Source organism: Stenella coeruleoalba (assembly GCF_951394435.1).
Source record: "Stenella coeruleoalba genome assembly, chromosome: 5".
Classification (NCBI taxonomy): Eukaryota; Metazoa; Chordata; class Mammalia; order Artiodactyla; family Delphinidae; genus Stenella; species Stenella coeruleoalba.
This window is the reverse complement of record NC_137150.1, coordinates 11,586,868-11,600,651: the sequence shown is the minus strand read 5'-3', so window position 1 is coordinate 11,600,651 and position 13,784 is coordinate 11,586,868. Positions and strand designations below refer to the sequence as shown.

The 13,784-nt window shown below is 40.9% G+C and overlaps 1 protein-coding gene across 1 annotated transcript in view; it reads right to left on the bottom strand.

Annotated features, from left to right (window-relative positions):
- COL6A5 (collagen type VI alpha 5 chain) overlaps nt 1–13,784 on the bottom strand; it is a gene marked incomplete at both ends in the record, with an annotated part of 107,795 nt that overhangs the window by 52,629 nt on the left and 41,382 nt on the right. Inside the window, 11 exons of the mRNA XM_079923203.1 lie at nt 243–279; nt 399–434; nt 2,766–2,828; nt 4,756–4,818; nt 6,521–6,556; nt 6,644–6,694; nt 8,133–8,195; nt 9,500–9,562; nt 10,754–10,816; nt 12,458–12,520; nt 13,016–13,051. Coding sequence (XP_079779329.1) covers nt 243–279; nt 399–434; nt 2,766–2,828; nt 4,756–4,818; nt 6,521–6,556; nt 6,644–6,694; nt 8,133–8,195; nt 9,500–9,562; nt 10,754–10,816; nt 12,458–12,520; nt 13,016–13,051 — 574 coding nt within the window. The remainder of the gene's footprint in view (nt 1–242; nt 280–398; nt 435–2,765; nt 2,829–4,755; nt 4,819–6,520; nt 6,557–6,643; nt 6,695–8,132; nt 8,196–9,499; nt 9,563–10,753; nt 10,817–12,457; nt 12,521–13,015; nt 13,052–13,784) is intronic.

Genomic DNA, 13,784 nt, shown 5'->3' with positions numbered 1-13,784 from the left:
TTGTTTCCCACAGGCATGTTTTCTCTCCCTCTAGGAAGCACACCTCTGAGCTAAGGCATGTGCCTTTTCCTTCCTCCTTTGTTGTGAGCTGTTCCCACAGCAGGCACTCACAGCAAGCCTGCTGCCAAGGACATATGGTTTCTCCACCAGTGAGTTCAGCCTACTGATTCCACATCCCCACACTGCCTTCATCCTAAGTGCCCTCACTAATCAATGATGCTCTACAACACACAGATACTCACGACTATGGTCCTGCATGAACTGGATTAGATCACATTGCTGTACATGAAAAAGGAGAGAGAAAATAAGAAACATGAACACAGTGAATTCCAAGTGGCCATATTCATTTCCCAATGAACAGGTTGCATTTTTGTGTGTGTGAATAAGACGATACATACAGAATATACCCGCTGCCCTGCCATGCCTTTAGGGCCCTAGGAAAACAAAAACAGAGCAAGTTATTGGTATGTGAATTGGAGTCTTCAGTGCTCTTCCCCCACACACTGAGAGTATAAACGTTTCTGTTTCAGTGTTTGATCAATTAAGCTAATGTCTACCTAGAATGAACTGAATGACTTTTCTAGGACGACAAGAAGGAAAGAAACAAAAGTACTTTTTAAAGATACTTGTACTGCAGACAGAACATTTAGAAGGCATTTCTCATAATAATACTTAAAATTATAAACAGCAGGCTTCCCAAAGAGTAGCATGAAGGAGAGACATTTACTGAAGTATATTTAAAACACTGGCAGCAGCACACAGCCTCAACATATGTGAAAAAAAAAAAAGACAGTTACATAGCCAAATGGACATTACACAGAAGGAGAGCATACACATTAAGCTCATAAATGCTGAAGGTGATGGAGGAAAGGAATACAGATAATTGGGTGAGATGAGTCAGGGAAGGCGCTAAACACAGTCAGCTGCCTTTCTTGACAGTGTGAGCTTTTCTCATTTTCCTTTTAATTCCTTTTTATCAGGATCAGCCTTCTTCTTGGCAGTTGGTTCTCAATGTGTTTGCACATATGAATCCCTTTGGGCAGCTTTTAAGTATTATTATGAGAAATGCCTTCTAAATGTTCTATCTGCAGTACAAGTATCTTTAAAAAGTACTTTTGTTTCTTTCCTTCTTGTCGTCCTAGAAAAACCATTCAGTTCAGTCTAGGTAGACATTAGATTAATTGATCAAACACTGAAAGTTAGGATGTTTGCTGGCTTCAGAAAATGCTGTCACATGCTCATGATTGCTGTATGATTTCACTGACCCCTCAGAAGCTCATCCATGAATGTCAGTGTAAGAACCTCTGTTCTAAATGACAACTGGGCATCTGTCCATCCATCCATCTATACATCTATCCATCCATCCATTCATCCATCCATTGAACAGTTAAGTGTCTGCTGAATGCTGATGTGGCCCACTGTGTGCTGCTGGTATTAACCAGAACTGTCATGGCATCCATGATTCTACCCACTGCGGGCATATTTTCTTCCTGACCCAAATCGAGAAATATGCATCTCACTAAAAGATTCAGAGTCTTATTTTTCCATTTACAAGAGACAGCAGAAAACAGAAAAAAAATGCACAGCCATTTAAACAGAGAGAGGAAGAGTTTCCAGCTAATGAATAGAGTAGGCAGCCCACATCCTACAGAAGATCAGAACTGTGGAGAGTAGGTTCCAAAAGACTGAGTTTAAGAATAACTTAGAGCAACTCCTTAAGGAGAGACTGAGGACCACAGGCATGAGACAGAGAAACCATGGTATACCAGACCAGCATGGCCAAAGACAAGAGCAGGAGGATATGGGACCTCCAGGGAGAGCTCCAGAATCTGGAAAGGAGGCAAATCCAGACCAGTCCAGATTGACTCAGAGACCAGATTCTCACCCACATGACTAAGAATAGTCACCAGTTCCTTAATTCAAAAGAAAGAAAAGATTGTACCAGAGTATCCTTTACAGTGAGTTGATTATCATTCTACTACAGATTCAGTTTTCCGCAAAACATCCATGTTTTTGTTTTCTTTATAAAGTTGCAAGTTAAAGAACCCCTCCAGGTAGTCAGAAAACAATCACAATACACAAAACAAGAGAAGCAGTTTCTCCTGTCCTTACACAATGCTTCCTGCACCTCACACAAAAAACACAGATGCTGGCAACATTTAGTTCTTATTTGACTGTTCTCTTTAGGGGAGAGAGACATGTTAATGTCATCACAATAACACATAAGGCACTAAAATAGAGATATGGATATCTTGTCAGTGGGAGATGTGCCTGGCTCTGTCCAGGAATGCTTCTAGAGGTGCCATTTCTTTTGTAATTGAATCACAGTGGAAAGTTGCAATTTTATTTCCAAATCTCCCCAGCGTCTATATCGTGAGGTCAGGAAGGCAAAAATACTGGTTTGGGAAATCCTATCAACCTGTCAGGACACCTTAGTGAAGCTTATGCATTCTCATCCCTATTTTTTTCCTTCAGTAAAAATTAACAGTCACAGCTCATATTTGCATTGAACTTTATAGTTTATGAAGAGCATTCACATTTGACTATCTGATCCTCACAGCTACCTTTTGAGGTGTTTCCAACAGGACATGTCATTCCCATTTTAGAAGGAAATTGAGAGACCCAGGGACTAGTCCAAGTGCACCCAGGTAGCAAGAAGCAGAGTCTGGACTTGAACCAGTGATTCTGCCTTTAAATTCTGTGCTCATTCCAGTGGGCACCCTAGGAAGCAGCACATGACCCTTAGTTCTAATGAGTGTACTTACTCTCCGTCCAGGAGGGCCTTGACGTCCTTGAGAGCCTTCCTCACCTTTCAAACCTACAGTGAGCTGCAGGTAGAAATATACATGAGTTTCCACATCCTCTATCCATGGAGACTACCTCAGCCTTAATGTGACTTTATAATTTAAAAAAAATTTTAGCAAAAGCAACTATTAATTCAAGTTAAGCAAATTCCTTATGTGTAATATAGATAGCCATTCTTTTTTCCCACAGAACTCACAGAAAAATTAATTTTTCCAATAGTTCATTGTTAGTGTATAGAAACACAACTGACTTTTATATATTGGTTTTGTATCTTGAAACTTTACTGAATTTGTTTATTACTTCTAACAGTTTTTTTTTAACATCTTTATTGGAGTATAATTGCTTTACAATGGTATGTTAGTTTCAGCTTCACAACAAAATGAATCAGTTATATATATACATATATTACCATATCTCTTCCCGCTTGCGTCTCCCTCCCTCCCACCCTCCCTATCCCACCCCTCCAGGCGAGAGGGTGTGGAGAAAAGGGAACCCTCTTACACTGTTGGTGGGAATGTAAATTGATACAGCCACTGTGGAGAACAGTATGGAGGTTCCTTAAAAAGCTACAAATAGAACTACCATATGACCCAGCAATCCCACTACTGGGCATATACCCTGAGAAAACCATAATTCAAAAAGAGTCATGTACCAAAATGTTCTAACAGTTTTTAATGAAGTCTTTAAGATTTTCTATCTATAAGATCATATCATCTGCAAACAGACAATTTTACTTCTTCCTTTCCAATTTGGATGACTTTTATTTCTTTTTCTTGCCTAATTGCTCTAGCTAGGACTTCCAGTATTATGTTGAAAAGGAGTAGTGAGAGTGGACACCTATGTCTTGTTCCTGGTCTTCGCAGGAAAGCTTTCAGCCTTTCATTGTTGAGTGTGATGTTAGTTGTGGATTTTTCAAATATGGCCTTTATTATGTTGAGGTAATTTCCTTCTATACCCAATTTGTTAAGAGTTTTTATATTGAAAGGATGTTGAATTTTGTCAAATGTTTTTTCAGCATTTATTGAGATGATCATATGATTTTTATCTTTCATCCTAAATAGTAATTCTTAATTATTGGTAAACATCCATTTCCCTCTTAGCCTCTTCATTTAGTGATATCTTTTGCTCTGGCACTGGCTGTGCATTTAAATCTAAATTAGTCATAAGCTAGAACTGGTGCTTTAAACAAGTGAATACACTATAGCACACGGAGATCTAATAAAAAGCTGCCATCTGCAAAGAATCAAATAAGAAAAATAATTCCCCACATATATAAGGACATGGGTTGGCTGTATCATTCCCATAACTCAAGGTGATGGATATAGATACTAATGAAATTTGTCCAGTCAGATGTAAAATATCTGTTGAATTGCATCTCTTTCATGCTGGTAATGACCTTCGATATTACACTGAAACTTTAAAATGAAAGGATGCTTGTCTTGGCATTTTGGTTTTTTAATAAGTATAACACTCTACTCTGCACTTTGCTATTTAGAACATCTCAACAGCTTTCCTTAAAATGAATACACCAGGTGACCTTGGCTCTGGGGACTGGAACTGTCAGAAAACGCTCCAGGACAGAGTAGGAAGATGTCAGCTTCATTTCCACTCACAGGGTTAATATTCTGGGCTTTAATATGTGCCCTAGAAAAGACTGGAAGACACTGACACTTTTTAGAATAGCCTGTTATCAATCTGTAAATACTTAAAATAGTTCAGATTCATGGAAAAATAGAATTTTAGAGCTGAAAGTAGCTTTTGTGTCATTAAGTTTAACTCCCATGTTATAGGAATAGAGACCTTGAAAAGATGTGTTGAAGATCACACAGCTAGGAAGTGGCATTTCAGATGACCCTGGGTTGGATTGACAATCCACATTAATAATTACAACATAAAAGCCAGAATCTTCCAAAGAAACATTTATTATTTCTGGAATTATAGGTCACTTACTGTTAGTCCCCTAAATCCTTTGGGTCCAGGCCCCCCAGGAATTCCAGGATCACCAACAACACCCTAAAGATTCAGATATAAGAAATCAAGATATTAAAATACTTGCTATGAAAGAATAAAAGTAATTCTCTCCAAACCAAAATCTAATTGATCTTATAACTATATCATATATTAAATATTAAATGTCATTTCTTCTTGTCATTTAGAACTAAGCCACTGATACACCTAGATATTCTCCAAACTATTTTAATTTTTTTGAGAATGCAAATATTTATGCATCAATATCAATACAATGGCTATCCAATCAGTTACTAAAAATACCTAAAGAAAAATGCTTGAAAATCAAGGAAAACATATGGGGTATTGACTACATAAAGTACTAACTAATGAATTACTTCCTAAATTCATGAATCATTCCTCAAAAAGTTGAAGGTAAAAAGAAATTTATTCTGACTTTGGTGGAAAACTAATTTAACACTTATCAATATGCTAATTTACCATTTATCTGTAAATTGGAATATGCTAATTTTCTCTCTTTATCAGCAAATTAGAAAATTGGTCCTTTACAATGAGAACTCCTATCCTAACAGTTATTTATATAGTCCCTTCTTGAACCCTTCTCCACCTAAGGAAAGAATCTCTTTTGGTAATTCATCAATTAAAAGCACTCTTAAGGGAATCAAAAATTGGCTATTTTCCTATACTGTAGTTGATTCAATTTACTTACATTCTATTTTTTAATCCATATTTTCTATTTTAATTTGAGCATCAATGATTGGAAGATATACAAGATACTTTTATGTAATTAATTTTTATTGATGTATAATTGATTTACAGTGTTGTGTTAGTTTCAAGTGCACAGCAAAATGACTCAGTTATACACACACACACATATAATATATATATATATATTATTTTTCAGATTCTTTTCTTTTATAGTTTTTTACAAAATATTGAGTGTAGTTCCCTGTGCTATATATACAGTAGGTCCTTGTTGTTTATCTATTTTATACATAGTAGTGTATGTATGTTAATCTCGAACTCCTAATTTATCCCTCCCCCCTTCCCCTTTGGTAATCATAAGTTTGTTTTCTATGTCTGTGGGTCTATTTCTGTTTTGTAAATAAGTTCATTTTTAAGGATGCTTTTTTTTTTTAGATAAATCTTATTACAGAATTCCAGTGTATAAAACAGATATAACCTGAGCTACTCTGGTTGAAATGGAAGGAATGGCTTGTCGTAGAGCTTGGAGGTGAATTTCAGGCTGGTAGGCAATGAGGAATTCTAGAAGATGATTGACCAAGAGAGTAACATAACTAAGTTATACTTTGGGAAAAATCAAGAGAGTAGTGTTTGGGATTAACTGAAGCAGGTTAAAGTTGCAAGTAGGAGACTAATGAGAATATGGTAATCTTCCAGGTAAGAGGAAGTGAAAGCCACGATAATGAAGGGCAAAGTACAATAGCAGAAGGCAAGAGTTTTGCATGAGATCACCAGGGTAGAGAAATCAAGAAAAGGACTAAGGACTAAACTTGAGAGGGTACCTAGAGGTAGGGTTTCAAGACAAGGGACATCAGGCAGTGAAGGACAAATTTTCCAATTTAAAGGTTCATAGGAGTTAAGTATGGTCCTTTCTTCATGAAGCTCAGGCAAACCGATTGTCTTGCTTTTTTTTTTCCTGTTTCATTCAGATCCACAGACTTATCTTAATTCTCAAGTAGAAGGTCAAGATCATGGTAAATTTGACAAGTTATATGCACAATACCTTTTGACCCATATCTCCAAGGAATCCTCTTTGGCCCTACGATTTTCAGCAGAGAACATAAATAAATCAACACACCATTTAGTTGATTCACCAATTAAAGAAATAATTGTTTTCCATATTTACCTTTACTCCTTTTCGTCCCATAGGACCATAGCCCGGAATGCCATAATCACCCTGTGAATATATCAGTTCATTTCAATTTCTCAAGAGCGGAAATTAATTGTAACCTATACTGGGGAGATTATGGTGTCAGGATAAAAGCACCGGGGACTTCCAGGTGGAGGGGGCCTGATGAACTTGAACTCTGGGAATATTCATGCCGTTTAGTTTTCCACACTTCCTGGTATATGCCCTGGTATTTCTTTGCTCAGCTCCTGTGCAGACATGACAGGAGGCAGAGGTATGGTCATTTAAGACTAGTGGAGTCAGTGGCAGTTACTTGCCTGGAAAATTAGGAGCTGGTCCAAAGAACACTGGGTGAGGAATTTCCCAAAAAGGAATTGTAAATGGACAATAAACATAATGAAAGATGTTATCCTCACTAGTAACCAAAGAAATGCAATTTGAAACAATAATGAGACATCATTTTTGGTCAGTAAAATTGGTAAAGATGAAATAAAAGAAAGTGACAATACCCATTGTTGGTGTGTATGCCCTGAAGTGAGCACTCTTCCTGCACAACACAAGGGTACATACATCCTTGGAATTTTCCTAAGAACACTTTGCAATAGAGTTCAAAGCCTTAATTAAACATGTACATATTCCTTGAACCAGCTATGCTACTTCTAGAAATTTCTATGTAGAAATTAATTATGGTTTTATCCAAAAACTTAGTTACATACAAGAATATTCATTGCTGTGCTATTTTAAGACAGTGAAAAACTGAAAGCAAACTAAATATCCAGTAATAAGAAGTTGGTCAAGTGAACTAAGGTATATACATTCAGTAGAATATTTTGAAGCTATTGAAAGTAACTTTGAGGGAAAAATGTAATGACATGGAAGTATGCCCATGATACATTGTTAATAGGGAAAAATAATTTTTTTTCTGTCTCCAGGATATTAATAATAAATATTTCAAAATGGTGGGATTATGGGTAATTTTTCTTTCCCATTTCCCATGTTTTATGCTTAGTCAATTTTCTACAATATCTATGCCTAATATTTGTAATAAACATTATTTTTGAAAAGAAATTAATTTTTTTCCTATTTTTTTCTTATATTGACTGTTTTATGAACTGAGACTCTGGTACAGCCAGAGCAACTAGAACAGATACCCTGTTTCTTGATCCTACTACCCTCTTGTCACTCTGGAGTTTTACAAGAAGTCACCTGAGTTTCAACTGACATGGCCATATAAGTTGTTAAAATACTGAGCTCATCCATTATTCTCTCTGCATTCTCCTTTCCCTCTTGCTGTTCTCCCTTTGTTTTAGCAGACAGACTAGCTATAGAATGAGTGCTTCAGGGAGCAGGAGGAATGTCCCTACATCTTCCTAGGAGGTCCCAAAATACCTTCAGGACCCCAGGTGCTTAAGCTAATGGTGTCAGCCCCCTTCTCTTTACTGAGCCCTTGGAGCTGCTAAAGGGTAAGAGTCCTAAAACCTCATACTTGCTTTCCTTGCCGTCCAGCTTGCCCCAGTGGCCCTGGATCTCCAGGAATTCCAGGTTCTCCCTAGTGAGACAAAGACAGCTTCAGATCAGTAAAAATCAAACCTGGCTCCCACCATAGGATGTTCTGTCCACTAGTTGGGGACACTCAGGGTTCTCAGTGAGGGTTCAATGCTCAGCAAGCTAGGGAGTGTAAGAAACAAATAACAATCTTCCCAAAGGCAAGCAGGAAATACCAGCACAGCCCAAAGCTGGACTCAGCACTGCTTTCCCAGTGCTATAGAAGGACTAAAGGAGAAGAGAAAGAGTGGAAAATTTACTCCAGGGAAAGTGGATTCATTTGCTGATTTATTCACCCATCCAACAGTTATTTATTGTCCTGGAAAAGGAACAGTTGAACATGACTGATGTGGTCCTGCCCTCACCAAGAATACTCTGGTTAGAATGAGAGAAAATCAGGCAATTCTACACTGTGTGATAAAGTTCAGGGTGCTGTGGCAGTGGAGAGAAGGGGACTCTTAAGTCAGATTTGGTGGGGCAGGCAGGCTGGCTGCCTGAAGGAAGGGAGCAGGGATGCTGAGGCTTAAAGGATAAGTTGTGTGAGCTGGAAGAAGGACCGAGGGAGGAGTGAGAATGGAGGAGGAAGGCACAGTGAGAAGCCTGGGCAGGCACACAGGAGGGAGATGAGCTAGGAAGCCTTAGAATTAAACAGGGTCAAAGGGTCTTCTAAGCTACTGGAAAATTTGGAGATTTTCTTAAGGGTCATCCGAAGGTAAGACCAGTGACATAATCTGTGGGACTCAAATGAAATCATGGGCCCTTAACTCAAAAGCAAACTTTCCAGACTGTGATAGCAGAGCTTGAGGCCAAGTAGGGGCGCCTTCTAAGCAAGGGCCCCTGTGTGACTGAACGTGTCCCAGGCCCACGAAGCTGGCCCTGGGGGAGGGAGCTGCTGAAAGGTTTTGAGCAGGGCAGTGAGATTCTGAACAGGCCAACAGTCTGTCTCTAACGATCTCCAATAAGGACATTTCTGAGAAGGTAGTCTGAGTTAGACCTAGAACTGCATGCATGAACAGATCTGAGTTCTGACATCCCCCATGCCCCTGGCCGACTCTACCACCAAGTGCCTTGACACATTCACGAAACCAGCGAGTTGAGTTTATCAGAGTTGTTTCATGATAGGTGAATAAACCTTGTCTCTCCCAGTGAAATGGGGCAGTTTCAGAGAGGAAGGAAAAGAATATTGGCAGAAAGCTGGTGAGTGGTTGATTGTGCCTGGATCATGTGAAGAATTAACATGAAAATCAAGGGAAAAAAATGGAGCTACTCTTTCCTCAGTATCTGAAATCTGTAAGAGATAACACTTACCTTTTTCCCCAAAAGTCCAGGCCTTCCAACACTCCCTTTATCTCCCACTGGCCCAGGAGCACCCTGAAAGAATATAGGAAACACAGATGTTGGTGCTACAGCAATTTGTACAAAACCTGTTAGATTAGTTTTGCTTTTCTTCGTGTCATTTGTAGCAACTTCTTGATGCCTCCTTAACAGGAAACCCAGCCTGAAACCAGGTGACTCAGGCTACAGTCCTGGTTAGAGGACCCCAAGTCTTCATTGGCAGGGACATCGTTAGTCCAAATGGGGACTTAGTGAGAAATAAAAAAGGCACTCTTGACACAACACGTTATTTCGTTAGAACAAGACATTGTGCTGTCATTGTCACTTTTGTGCTCTGTGTCATCCACACATATAAAATGGGATGTCAAATGTGTTTCAGTTTCCCGATCTGCAAAGGGGCAAAACGGTCTTTCACAAATATGCTGGGAAGATAACTGAGCAAACATGGGTATCACTTGCCTTGTAAACTCTCACTATCTGAGCTGAAAAACTGAATAGATTCAGAACATTTTTTTTTTTTTTTTTTTGTGGTACGCAGGCCTCTCACTGTTGTGGTCTCTCCCGTTGCGGAGCACAGGCTCTGGACGTGCAGGCTCAGAGGCCATGGCTCACGGGCCCAGCCGCTCCGTGGCATGTGGAATCTTCCTGGACCAGGGCACGAACCTGTGTCCCCTGCATCGGCAGGCGGGCTCTCAACCACTGCACCACCAGGGAAACCCAAGATTCAGAACATTTTTAATATGAATCTCTCACCATCCAAACTCTCATTACTTACTGTCAGAAACTTGGGAATCAAGTAGTTTCAGAGGGTGAATTCAAAGCTGAACTTAAGAATCAAATAAATTTGGGTAGCGAGGGTTCTTTGCAGAGTCCATTTCAAATATCTATAGTCAATGGAGATAGGCATGGCACCGATAATTTTTAAAAGTTAGAAAAAGCAGAATAATGTATCAGGTTTTGAAATATTCATGGTCAGCAAGATGTGCATTCTTCTAAAGGCTTCCTTCAGGCGGATAAAGTGGGTTTGTGCTTTCCAAGTCAAACTCCCAGGAAGGAGAAAGGCGAATGTACAAGGAATCTGAGCTGTGCTAAAGATTTGTCCCAAGTTAATCCCCAAATGAAATACTCCATACTAGATAATGTAAAAAAAACTCTACGTGAAGACGTCTTTGAAGCAAGAGGAAAATGAAGGTTGGAGACCACTGAGGTACCATCTGAGTCACGCACCTGAGGTCCTTTGTGCCCCTCGTTTCCCTTCTCTCCTTTCCTGCCGCGAAGTCCATTTGACCCCTTGGATGGTAACAAAAGAAACACAATACAATGAAGTAAATGAAAACTGACTTTCTTTTTGGGCCTCTCACTGTTGTGGCCTCTCCTGTTGCGGAGCACAGGCTCCAGGCGCACAGGCTCAGTGGCCATGGCTCACGGGCCCAGCCGCTCCACAGCATGTGGGATCTTCCCAGACCAGGGCATGAACCCATGTCCCCTGCATCGGCAGGTGGACTCTCAACCACTGCGCCACCAGGGAAGCCCAAAAACTGACTTTCTTCATTAGTGCTTTTGAAACACCTGCACGGAAAAGCATCTATCCAGCCCTTCAAGCAGCTTTAACACTGAGATTAAGCATGTCTCAGAAGAGGAGTTGAAAGGAGACCCAGACTCAGTGGAGCAGCTCTTATGAAGGAATATCCTGCCTGAGTGTAAGACCTCATCCCTCTGTGGCAGGGAGAAATGGAAAAGAGACTAAAAGGAGAAATAAAGCCCATAGAAGAAGGAAGTGAGACATAAACAATAGGCAGATGGATTCCTTTGATGGGGCAGGTTGCCTGGGCCAAAGTGCATCAATGTGTAAAAGAGAAAGCAAGTTAGCACAAAAGGACATTTTAGCAGCAGATCCCTATCAGAGGAATTAAAGCATATTTTTTTTGTCATATTTCCCATCAAATGCATGGTTCTCATATGGTTCTCTCACACAGAAAGAAAAGCTGGAGGTGCTGGTATTGTTTCTCATCACCAAAGCAGCAGCTGTAAGATGTCCTGGTTGCCCAGTGCAAATGGTGGTTACAGCCCCTGGGCTGGCCTTGTTTCACAGCCTGAGCATCAAAGGGACCCTGGAGGGGCTGAGGTAATGTCACCCCTCTCTCGACAAAGTCTGGGGATGAATTTAGGTTGGTCCCATGGTTACTCATTCTAGAGGACACCAGAACCACTCAAGAGAATTCCAAATTCAGACTTAGTATGAAGAATCTAGAACTTTCTAGAAGAAAAATGAACTCCTGGAAAGGTCTTAGGATGGACACATCTATGTAGGCAGATCCTTCTAGACAAGTTCAGGCTTAAAGTAGACTCCATCAGGTGACTATGTACCCATGTGTTGCAAACCATTCTCTAGGATGACCCTGGCGTATTTCTGACATGGAAAAGAAACAGAGATGTCCTAATTCCAGTGCCCATCTCACTAATGATATGACCAAGAAAAAATGCAGATGACTCACATAGAGCCCTATCGGTGATATTCCAGAGCACTCTCACCCCCTATAGAGTCAGCTTTGGAAGAGGTGAGTAATAGTTGCCAATTCCTAACTTTCCTTCATTGGAGTCTGCGTGCAGAACCTCACTTAAGAAAAATCAATTTGTTGATCTGGATACTGATTACTAACATAGTATTAAGGTCTCAATAATTCACTATGACTAAAAGGCAGACATGATGCCAGGTATGCGCAAGAGCAAGCCTTTCTTCTATCAGTGAGCTGCAAATTTTGACAGAGCAAAATCACCCACCCTCAATGGGAAATGTAGAATCCCAGAGAAATGTACCATGGAGGAGGGTGGGGGCAGCTTCAAATTGTCTCAGTTTATTTATTTTTATACAGAACTACATCTTCCCATCAGAATAACAACATTATCAGTATTACAAATATTCCAACATACCTGTGAGCCTTGTAATCCTTCGGCTCCTGATGCACCTTTAAGTCCAGGGTTCCCTGGTTCCCCCTGATGGATGAGTTTTCAGTGTTAAGATTCTCTTCACATGGTTTCCATATACGTTTTCTCTTCATAGTACCTAGTGCTTCAGGGCTTCAGGGCATGGTACCCAGGAACTATCTTGTCTCACTCTTGGCTCATGCCCTACTTGGCCTAGGATTGTACTCTTCCAAACTGTCTGAGAATCGAACTCCAGGTAATTTCTTACTCTAAGACAGAATTTCACTCTCTTGCAGTCAATGCCCAGGGTATGTGAATAGCACAGCCTTCAGGGCTGCACAGGTCCCCTGTCTCTGAAGTGTCTGTGAAGGAGGCTTGCCTTAGGTCAGGCCTGTCCTGTGTCTGGCAGTCTAACTGATCCCCTAGTCAGTGGGGCTCATGTCCAGTGCTCAGCCCTTCCTACAGCAGCCGCATCAAACGCTAACTCATTGGCAGTACCATCTGCCTGTGGGACATCTCCTTGGCCTCACCTCCCACAGAGGACGTGGGGGAAAGGATACTCACCGAGGCACCCTGGACCCCCCTCTGGCCTTCTCTTTCCTGTATCAGAAAAGACAAACTGTTAGTGTGTGAGTGTCTGGATGGAGACTCCTTAGAGGCAACCCGACCTGTCTTGTCCCTGACAGACAGAGTAACGAGCAGCTCGCAGAAATGTTTTCCCCGAATCGCTCTCCAAAGACAAGTTTACACACTGGGCATTTAATTACCAACTAACATTTGGAGGATGGATCGCAAACCAATCCAAAAGTCATTACAGACCTAGCTCCAGTCTGACAACCCTGACAATTATCCGGGAGGCTGTTTGGAGAATGAAATCATCCTGAAGCACCTGTCTGATACCTCCCCTCTCCAGCAAATCCTACAACGTACTGTCTGCTGATCAGAGGTTTCCTGCGTGAGAACAAGCTGTGCCATATCCGTCTCTCTCTGTCCTGGGTCCCTGATCGTATCTTAGGGGGGAATACAAACTCGTTATACACAGTGCTTCCCATGAGCCCGCTGGGGTTAGACTCCATGGAATTCTCCAAGGAGGAAATGGCTGATGGGGTCAGGTCAGCTCTGTGCTGGTCCAAATGCCACCAGAAAAGCTGGTCTGAAGCTAAAATCTGACAGCACCTCTCCAGAAGCTACCTCAAATTGCCAGTGCAGGCTCTCCACCTAGTGGCTGTCTCTGCTTTCCAGACGGTAGCCAAGCGGGAAGAAAATCCAAGCCCCAGATCCTAACTTTCTCCCTAAATAGCAATGATGAGTCTACTCTCACCCCTTACCTCCC